Source organism: Cydia pomonella, chromosome 7 (genome assembly GCF_033807575.1).
Source record: "Cydia pomonella isolate Wapato2018A chromosome 7, ilCydPomo1, whole genome shotgun sequence".
In the NCBI taxonomy this organism is placed as follows: Eukaryota; Metazoa; Arthropoda; class Insecta; order Lepidoptera; family Tortricidae; genus Cydia; species Cydia pomonella.
In genome coordinates, this window is record NC_084709.1 from 23,193,172 (window position 1) to 23,204,171 (window position 11,000).

General features: G+C 42.2%; 1 protein-coding gene across 1 annotated transcript; it reads left to right on the forward strand.

The window, feature by feature from the left end:
* Positions 1-39: 39 nt before the first annotated feature.
* Positions 40-4,646, forward strand: LOC133520175 (uncharacterized). Its single transcript, XM_061854546.1, has 2 exons — positions 40-3,603; positions 4,408-4,646. Coding segments are annotated over exons 1-2 (3,558 nt in total). The 5' UTR covers positions 40-46; the 3' UTR covers positions 4,409-4,646.
* Positions 4,647-11,000: the final 6,354 nt, after the last annotated feature.

An 11,000-nucleotide genomic window follows, 5' to 3' on the forward strand; every position in this document is an offset into this window, starting at 1 on the left:
CTGGCCGTGGATAACTTACCCACCGGACTTACCCAATAATTATGGAATGGCTTTTGGTCGCTTATCAAGCTTATTGAAGCGTATGGATCAAGGCACGTTGTTATCATACGATGATACGTTTAAACAACAATTAGATAAGGGTATAATAGAAGTTGTACTTGCTTCAAGAACGTCAACGGATAACGTAGTTCACTACCTACCCTTCCATGGAGTAAGCCATCGAGGGAAACCTATGAGAATAGTTTATGATGCTAGCTCCAAGAGCAGCAAAGACACCAAGAGTCTGAACGAATGTTTATACAGAGGACCACTCATGTTAGAAGACCTCACAGGTTTACTCATAAAATTTAGAACTCATCAGATAGGACTAACCTCAGATATTGAAAAGGCGTTCTTACAGATGGCGTTACACGAAAAGGATCGTGACGTAACCAGGTTCCTGTGGCTCAAAGATACCTCTAAACCGATATCTCAAGACAACCTATTACACCTTAGGTTTTGTAGAGTTCCATTTGGCGTCATTTCGTCACCGTTTTTGCTTAATGCAACAATCAAACACCACCTGTCTAGTGCGGAACATCAACAAGTCAGACTAAAAGCAAATGACATATATGTGGACAACTTTGTTTCGGGTTCCAGCACTACAGATGAAGCGATGGAGCTCTACAGAAATCTAAAAGGATCTTTTCAAGATATTTCAATGTCACTCAGGGATTGGAGCTCAAATTCTCGAGAATTTATGAAGAAAGTTTCTGATACATGTAAAGAAGATAAAGTAAAGGTACTTGGTTTAGAATGGGACATTAAGAAAGATACTCTTCAGTTAAAACCTAACTTGCAAGAGGAAGCAGTCACAAAAAGAGGAATACTGAAGACTATTGCATCAATCTATGATCCATGTGGTTATGCCGTGCCCTATACTCTATCATCTAAACTCTTTCTACAAGGACTCTGGAAGGCTGGAGTGTCGTGGGACTCGCCATTGTCAAGCGAACTAACAGAAGAGTGGAACGTCATCAGACAGAACTTAGAAGCCATTAGGGAAGTGTCAGTGAACAGATGCTACATGAAGACACCAGTGGGAAAAGGCTACCAACTACACTGTTTCACTGACGCCTCCCTACAGGCTTATGCAGCATCAGTCTTTTTAGTTTGCGGCTCGGGGAAAAGCTTCATCATTGGTAAATCCCGTTTAATACCAAGTAAAGATCAGGAGAGTCTCAAGATACCCCGTCTTGAACTATTAGGAGTACTGATTGGCAGTAGATTGATAAAGTTCGTTCTTAAATTCTTCCAGCAGAAGATAGCAAGGCAAGTCTTATGGACCGACAGCCAGATAGTCATAGAATGGTGTAAATCTGACAAACTATTACCACCTTTCGTTGCCAGGAGGATAGAAGAGATCAGAACAAATAAAGATCTGGAAATCAGATACCTTCCAACAGACCTAAATCCAGCAGACGTAGGCACCAGACCCACCTGTTCGAGAGAGGACGGGGAGAAATGGCTGAGTGGTCCACAATTTATAGTAGAAGATCCGAAGACGTGGCCAACTACATCCGGCAGTGGACCCACCAGTTCTCTCTTGACTGGGGAGGGTCTTGGGATCCAAGAAGATGAAGAACTGATGGAAATAGATGATCCAGATATACCTAATGTTAACCCGGTGGAAACGGAAGATGGCACAACTGCAAAAGAGATAATAAATCAAGAGAATGGTCAGATGCCAGACAATAAGTTTCAAAAATTGAAAGAAATTCAATCAGAGTATTTTCCTCTAGAAGTAGAGGGAAAAGTAACTAGTTTAAGTTTGAATTTAGGCATATTTAAAGATATAGATGAGTTACTGAGGTGCAAAGGTCGTATGAAACACACAAACTGGTCATTTGACAAACGCTATCCTATACTTATTCCAAAAAATTCAGATTTCACCAACGAAATTATAATAAAGACTCATCAAGAAAATAAACATGTTGGAGTGAGTCACACGTTAGACAAGATAAGGGAAACATACTGGATTCCACAAGGAAGAAGCCAAGTTCAAAGGATCCTGAAGAAATGCCCTGAATGTATGAGACATGACGGAGGGCCATATAGACTACCGGAAACTCCTGCTTTACCGAAAGAGAGAGTCAACTATAGTTCTCCATTTACATACGTTGGTACCGACTACCTGGGACCACTTCTAGTTAACAATGGGAATGGCAATTGCAAAAGGTGGATTAGCCTATATACATGTTTGGCTGTAAGAGCCATTCACCTAGAAGTTGTAAAGGACCTAACAGCGGAAGAAGGTTTATTGGCCTTACGCAGGATGATTTCAGCAAGAGGAGTGCCTATCTTGATAACGTCTGACAACGCAGCTCACTTTAAGTTACTCTCGGAGATTCTTCAGAATCCATACTGCGTAGATAAAGAAATAAAATGGAAATTTATACCACAGTTAGCACCATGGCATGGAGGATTCTACGAGAGATTAGTCGGATTGGTTAAGAACTGTATGAAGAAAACTTTACAGAAACATTTATTGAATGACAGCCAGCTGGTTACAGTGGTTAAAGAAATAGAAGCGGTTCTTAACACAAGACCTTTAACTTACGTGGACTCGGAGCCTGATCATGTATTAAAACCTTCAGATTTTCTTACCATGGGAAAATGTATCATTATGGAAACGTCAGGAAAGGATCCTACTACGTCACAAGGAACGGTGACTAAAGACAATTTAATTAAAGGTTGGAAGAAAGCACAGATAATTCTAAGAGAATTTAAAGAGATGTTCGAGAACCGGTATCTCCTAAATTTGAGAGAAAGATATTCCCACCATCCTAAAGAACCTAGGGTAATATCCAAGTTGGCTCCAAAGATAGGTCAAATCGTGCAGATCAAAGGTGACACGAAGAACAGAGTCAATTGGAAAGTTGGGAAAATAGTATCTTTAAGAAAAGGCGCCGACGGTTTATGTAGGGTTGCCACGGTACGAGTAGGAGATACAGAGTATACAAGATCTATCGCGCATCTCTACCCGTTAGAGATCGAAGATGGAGAAGAACAGTGTAAACAAACATCATCTTACGACGAAAGCGCAGAAGAACCTCTGCAACTTCCTAATCTACCCCGTTCGTCACGCAGAGATGACATGACGGTGGATTCCGTCAACGATGTTGCCGAATCCGAGTCTCTTTCTGAGCAAAGATGCACGCAAGCAGTCAGAGATAAGCCAGAAGAAGAAGTACAACCTTATGCCTCGCCAGTAGAGGGAAGGAGTTCCTCTCAACGAATCCTAGAGCCTATGTATAGTGAGTCAAACGAGCCTAAGCCTAAGTCTATGTCCGAACCAGAACCGTTCGCGGTCGTCGACCTCGAATCTTACGAGCACACTAAGCCAGAATCACACAACCTGGAGGAGGTTACGCTAGGCAACGAGTCAAGACCTAAGAGAGCCGCAGCTCTTCGAGCCCTTGAGAAGATCAAAGAATGGACCAGTAATCTAGTCGCCCTATTCCTGCCTGTGTTGGGGAGTGTCGCGACGGACGCGAAAATCCGATGCCACAATACTAATTCACCTGCGGCAACACCGAACAGCGCCCTCTATGTGGAACTGTGGTAAGTTAACCAACGTAGTAAGTTGGTGAAGCTAGATTCAGTATGGCGCGAAACGCGCTAGTTCTATAAAATGTGATATAAAGTGAGGAAGCCTACAGCTGTCCGGAATCATCTAAAGCTAAGTATTTTATTTACTTGGTGAAAGCTCGCAGTAGTGGTATGGTTTCTCTGTGCGATTATCTCCTTTATTCCTTTCTGGTTCGAGCTTGCCACGTGACCTTGACGTGGAAGCTATTGGGAGCCCATCTTAGGTAAGGCGGACTAGGGACTTATGATTGTGTAGGAGTCTGCGGCTTCGGCCGCAGATCCTCCTATATCAATGTGTAAGAGAATGGCAGGTTTAGCTGCTAGATGCTCCCCGTAAGGGGGGCGGCTACTATAGAGAAAGGCGTTAGGAGTTCTGTGGCTTCGGCTGCTAGGTTCTCCTTTATCCCCGTGTAGGAGTAAGGTGGCTCCGGCCGCTAGTTACTCCTTTATCAGCACGCAAGGGGCAGCTTCGGCTGTGGTACGCCCCCTTGAAACCAGAGAAAGGCGTTAGGAGTTCTGTGGCTTCGGCTGCTAGGTTCTCCTTTATCCCCGTGTAGGAGTAAGGTGGCTTCGGCCGCTAGTTACTCCTTTATCAGCACGCAAGGGGCAGCTTCGGCTGCGGTACGCCCCCTTGACTATACAGCTACTTAGGTAGTTGGCTTTGTGTAACCTACATCCGGCCGGGTAAGATGGGGCTCACTAGTAAGATATATAGATTTATGTGTGGAGGTTAATGGTTTGGAGAATACCATGTTCATAGAGCAATTTTACCCACAGATCTCGGGTGTCATACATTCAGCCGCCTTAAGATAAGCGAAGCAGATTAAGGCTCCTCTGGCCCAGGAGTTGAGGTGCAGAGAGAGTGAGGATGAAGAGTCCCTTATGGGATATGAAGGTATGTATGCGATGCATTCTATACCCCAATAGATCCCCCTAATATAACATATATATAAGTTGCCGCCTTTCCCCTCTTTACGGTCTCATTTATATACCGTAGGCGGCTAGGGGAGAGGCGGCCACATCAACGACTAAATCTATCAATTTTACATTTTTGCTCTAAATCGTTACCGGGTTCTTAAGTGTTCAGATTTAATAATAATTTAAAATATGTACTAAAATATATGTATTTTAAAGACTACCTGAAGGCAAACTATAAATACAGTTTCACGGGGACATTTTTTGCTATATAAGCTCCGTACTGTGTTTTGGTAATATTAATTGTAGGACGGGAGGTGAGGGCGAAGACGAAAAGCCGGCGTTTAGTTATTTAAGCGCGAGTATCCCGAACTTACTATAGTACTAATTTGCCTAGCAAGAAGACCTATCTTGGTAAGCGCGAGCTAGACTAGTAAGCTGTATAACGGCACATACACTAAAATACTTCAACTGGGGTGAAGGTATATAGCGTGCGGTACCGGAGCTCCTACTTGCATTTCCCAAATAAACCTCGGCAACGCTCCGAGGGTCATGATTCTTCGTTGCACAGTCGTTAGCGAGATCTATCTCGATCTTAGCGCCATCTCTTGATAGCCGGCCTAAGCGGGGCCGACGATATGCATTTAATATAGCGCGGGCGAGACTACTAGCGGCATCTAGTAGCTTGGTGGCATATTCGTGTTACAAAATAAAATAAGCCACAAAACGGTCCCGACCTTTTTTTGCTGTACCACAAACAGGGCTACCCCATTGTCCCGTATCCGTTCCGAATAAATATGGCAACCCTATCTATGTTATTTAACTTTCAGACTAATTAGAGTTTTTGTTTATTTATTTATATGTACTATAAAACGTTGTACGTCGTTTCGTTGTACGTTAGTTATCAAATCTCATTCCAATACTGATCTGTCAGTGTCAAAGTGACGTTTTTGATTAGAGTGTTAGTTATTATATCTTTGTCATGATATTAAAGATGACACGAACTATAAATATTATGAGCAGACTTCAATATTCCGAAAATTCACTTAGGTATAAGAATCTACTTACGAAAGAGAGGTTTTAAGCAAAGCTTGACTTTATTTAAATAAGAATTTAATTTTGAAAGCATTAAGCTTCAGAGACTAAATTTAAATTACTTAACCTTGTTCTATGCCCTACAAGCCTCAAACAGTTAATTGTTCTTTTTAACTTGTAAGTATAGCGGGTGTAGGAATAACAAAGAACGGCACTGAAGTTAGAAAAAACAGTTTATATTACTTAATGTACAACGTACTATAAAAACACAAGAAAATTATTACGAAAACGATCGGTCGTGGGGTCGGGTACAAGCACACGTTCATCCCCATTGGCACCTGCTGCCGGACTAACTGCGCGCAGCGCTGTTGGTGTCCGCGCAATACTAAATCATGTGTTCGCGCAAACGACCAGCATAAATTGACCTGCGGCTTAAAGTTTCAGGAAGCGAGCCGGAGGTCGACCTCGATTAGTTCTATTGGGAAGATGCAAAGTTGAAGTGCCACCAACTTCCAACGAACGCGTAGGCGTGCCGTCTCTGTCACACGCTATATAAGTTAATTGGTGTTATTTTATAAAGGAGTAAATTACCAATTAACTAAGCATTGTTATGTTTTACGGCTTAATTGGCCAAGTAGAGGATTAAAATGGTGAATCGTCCTACTTTAAAGAGGTTTTATTGTTTTTTTTTCAAAAATGAATAGCGCACAAACAGGTTTTATCGATTGAACTACGAATATAACCGGCACAGAGAACTAGTATTTTGCGCCATGAGTTGTTGTTGCTTTGACAACAAACCGCAGAAGCGGAACATGAACTTTGCGACCTAAACACGTAAGCGCCATGAATTTTACGTTGCTTACGGCGGTTTGGTCGCCTGGCACAGGTTGCGATTGCGATAATTTCATTGTTTGTTTTTTTTTAATACATATTATTATTATAGGACATTATTACACAAATTGACTAAATCCCACAGTAAGCTCAATAAGGCTTGTGTTGAGGGTATTTAGACAACGATATATTTAATATATAAATATTTATAAATACTTAAATACATAGAAAACAACCATGACTCAGGAACAAATATCCATGTTCATCACACGAATAAATGCCCTTACCAGGATTTGAACCCGAGACCACCCGCTTCGTAGGCAGGGTCACTACCCACTAGCCCAACCCGGTTGTTTGACATGGCTTCTTTATGGTAATAGTAACACAACTGTTTTATCTCGAAATTGTTGGAAAACTGTGTTTGTGTACTGTACGAGTTCCAACTTTCCGTCCATTCCAGGTTAACGCATAAGCATTCTGGGACCTGGATCTGGGACTCTGACCAGATGGGTCTACGAGATTTTAGGCGCGCGAAGCGGAGGCTATCCAGTGTTTTATTTATGGGAAGCATTCCTTTCCTAGATTTCTCCCATTCCCATCAGTTTTCCAACAATTTCGTGATCCATCCAACACAAGAACCAACCGGCCTAGATGAGCCACGAAAGATCTGGGTTACAATTAATAGAATAAGGTCCGACGTCAGCTGCTGTAACCACAACTTCCAGAAACCCTCACCAAACTGTGACTGGCGCGCCAGACCAAACAACTGCGCACATAGTGGAGGAATGCCTCAAGATACGTTTTCGGAGGGGCATGAAAGATCTGCACGCAATAACTACGGATGCCAGGGATTGGCTGTCAAACCTAGATATTAAGCTATAGATGTACATATAATGTTAACCTCTGTAAATTTTATTTCAAAAAAGCCATACGATAATAATAATAATTATAAACTGTTTTATCTTGTTTCATTTTCCGTAAATTTGATTTGTGACCGCTATTTCATAGGTATACTTAGTATGTACACACAGTGACCGAGTTATATATATACGGTCAAGGTCCTTGATAAGTCTGGCCGCCTTAATCTTATACCTTTAAACGAGCAATTCTTGTATATATATATGTATATATATTTCTGGGATCTCGGAAACGGCTCTAACGATTTTGCTGAAATTTGGTATATGGGGGTTTTTTGGGGGTAAACAATCTTCTTCTTCCCAGACCTTATCCCATTTACTTGGGGTCGGCCCTCCCTGTCCTCTTCTTCCATTCTGCACGGTTTAGTGCCAGGTGTGCGTCATTAATCCCTTGCTCTCTCAGGCTTTTCTCCACCGTCGTCAACCAAGTGGCAGGTGGTCTCCCGCTTCCTCGCGTCGTCGTAGGCATCGCTAAGGCTACATTGACCATATGTTCAGGAGGTCGTCTTTGAATGTGCCCGTACCACCGTAGACGTTTCTCAACAAGTTTATCTGTTATCGGTGTGACTTTGATACTGCCTTTGGGGGTAAACAATCGATCAAGATTAGTCTTATGTTTGGGAAAACGCGTGTTTTCGAGTTTTCATGCGTTTTTCTTTCGACGCAGAATATGGTCGCTAATTTCGTATTGCTGGCCACTGTCCGTCTGGTCCAGCGGGTTAAGACGCGGACTGCTAAACGAGTGTTACGGGTTCGAATCTCGCCCGGTGACTAACTTTTTTTTTGATATGTTCAAGTTTATATATAATTTTTATTGTTTTAGACAAGTTTAATGTAGTAAAAATTTTTAGATAAGATTATCACCTATACACCACCATATTACAATAAATAGTTATAACCGAGCAATGCTCGGTCGCCCAGGTACTATATTTTTATTTAATATCTGACGTATAAATTACACGCTGAAAAAGTGTTTTCTCCCACAGCCATCAGTCAACGCGTGACGTGTGAAAAATGAGGGGAGAAATGAGGAGCTCGTATCATGGCTTATTATATTACACGGCTGGTACTGGGCAGCATAACCTTGGTGTAAGGCCTGAGTGGACGCTCGAAGCGGGGCGTTGGGCGGGGCGTGCAGCGCGGCGTCGGGCTCACAAATGATTTGAGCAGCGTGCACTGAGGCCGCTCCTATCATTTATTTACGCATTGCATTTGGATGCTCGAGTTGGGCGTGTAGCGACGCAGGACGTGCGGCGTGTAGGTTAAACAAATTCATGTAAGTTAAAGGATATTTGACAAATCTGCGCGCCATCGTGGATGACACGTACTACATACACTGACGCTGACCGCTATAAATTTTATTTGAAAATGCTTACAAGTAAAAGAAAAGTGGAAAAACTCATTGTCTCGGGCGAGTTTCGAACTCACGAAACTGGATGACCATCGCTTTACCAAGACTTATCCGAAAACAGTGAATTTTTCAATTTTATAATTGTAAAGCTCTTACGGTTGAAAAGTAGAATAGTAGGTATTGAATTGACTTTGTCTTTGGAATGTAATCGAAGTAGTTTTTTTGTTGTTTTGTACTTTTGACAATCATTAAATTTTCAAGAAATAGTACACGAATTTGTCCAGAGATGGCGCCACCTCCGAGATAGAACGCGCTAACGATGTGCCGACGTAGAATCACGACCTCCGAGATGCAAATTACCGATCGATATCGCCAGCTAAGCTACCGGTCGCCTTCACCGCGGCCCCAAAACCTGGCCCCGCTCAAACGGTATCACCAGGCTAGGGGTCGTGGGGTTGGATAACGATCGGTAGCGTAGAGCTGGCCCACACGCACCGTTCCCCAAACGACGGCCAATTGGCCACCTCACCGGTCGGTGGGGCAGCCGAAACTAAAGGCGGTAGCGGCCCCTCACCCTGACGGGGGGTATCGACAGATTTCCAGTCCAGTCCGATCGATGTCAAATTCTACGAGCGGATTAGTGCTCGATCTCGGTAGTTTCGTTATAATAATGGGCAATAAAGTCGTGTATACATATTTTTGCCACTTATTCGTATCGATATTTTCAGACGTGACCATATGAAACGGACTGAGATAACTAGGTACGTTGTTTTCGTCCTACAAAGTAAATTTGAATTGTTTCATTGTTATTGTATTTTAGGAATAAGTGCATTGTACCTATACTAGAAGGGCGGCTGATCTGGAAAAAGTCGTCTATTTACAAAATTGATGTGACTGAACAGTTTACTACCGACAAGTGGTATCGTTGTAACCGTAGACCGGTTGATTGTGACAGTTACTATTTAATTATAACATCTGTATTAACATGCACATTCTGACCATAAATGATTACTTACGTACTTACTAGATGTCGCTTGGCGCCTACCTTTTTTTTTTTTTTTTTTTATACTACGTCGGTGGCAAACAAGCATACGGCCTGCCTGATGGTAAGCAGTCTCCGTAGCCTATGTACACCTGCAACTCCAGAGGAGTTACATGCGCGTTGCCGACCCTAACCCCACCCCCCTCGTTGAGCTCTGGCAACCTTACTCACCGGCAGGAACACAACACTATGAGTAGGGTCAAGTGTTATTTGGCTGCGGTTTTCTGTAAGGTGGAGGTACTTCCCCAGTTGGGCTCTGCTCTAGATCTGGAATGACATCTGCTGTGCTGTGCCCTACCACACAAGGCGAGATGACATTCACATTGCCCATACCTCTCTTTTGGACGTAGTTTAAGGACATACCCGGGTCCACCTAAGGCGCATATGAGGGATATGACTGAAATATTCGCTGTCATCGGGTGTCTCGGTAGCTCGGAAGAGCAATGGGCTAGTGCGTTGCTGGAATTTAAGATGGGAGTACTCTCTTTTCATGAATTTCGTTTATGAATAGCCTTCCGGAAAGGGCAGATGGGGAGAAGTCAACGAAATTATAACTTTTAGGTCACACGGACGTGTTTTGGAACTCCGCGAAATCTTGTTAGTTACCGCGCTGTTTCAGAACCGATTCTAAAGAAAGAGGTGTTTATTAGGTTACCTAACGCAACCTTCATACCATTTTTAAACTGACGAATTTACAGAAGGGTCTCAAACCTAACGTAACGTAATAAATGCTATAATTTTTTTAATTCTCATCATCATCCTTTTTAATAAAAACTTAGTTTTTTTATTAACGCGTGAACATATCAAAAGTCCCTGGCTATAGCCCTTGAGCCGGGGGTCGAGGGGGGTTTGAAGGTCTCATTTTTCAGTTTTTCACTTACATCATGGAGGCTTTGCGTCTTAGCGACATGACAACTTGCATAAAACGAAAGCTGATTAAATTTGCTAGAAGTGCAATATCTCTCTCTTTAAAGTTTATTTGGGGCTCTCATTTTTTTTTCATTGAATCAGTACTAACAGCTAAACCTTACGTGCTAATTGGCATATATTACTTAAAGTCTGACATGCATTAATCGCTGAAAACAAAAAGTTAACTAAAAAAAATCAATAAGTTAAGTAAATAAGCCAATAAGTTAAGTTTTCAAGACACTATTTGAGTTGAAATTTGAGGCATTGTTTGAGAGAAAGGTGCTGCGTATTAAACCAATAAATGAAATGATAACCCGTTAACGAATTTCATAAAAATATTTTGTTTAAATTTTAACTTGAATAGCTGCCA

Coding starts and splice junctions, on each gene's coding strand:
- LOC133520175 (XM_061854546.1), top strand. CDS start 47: ATGGCTTTTGGTCGCTTATCAAGCTTATTGAAGCGTATGGATCAAGGC.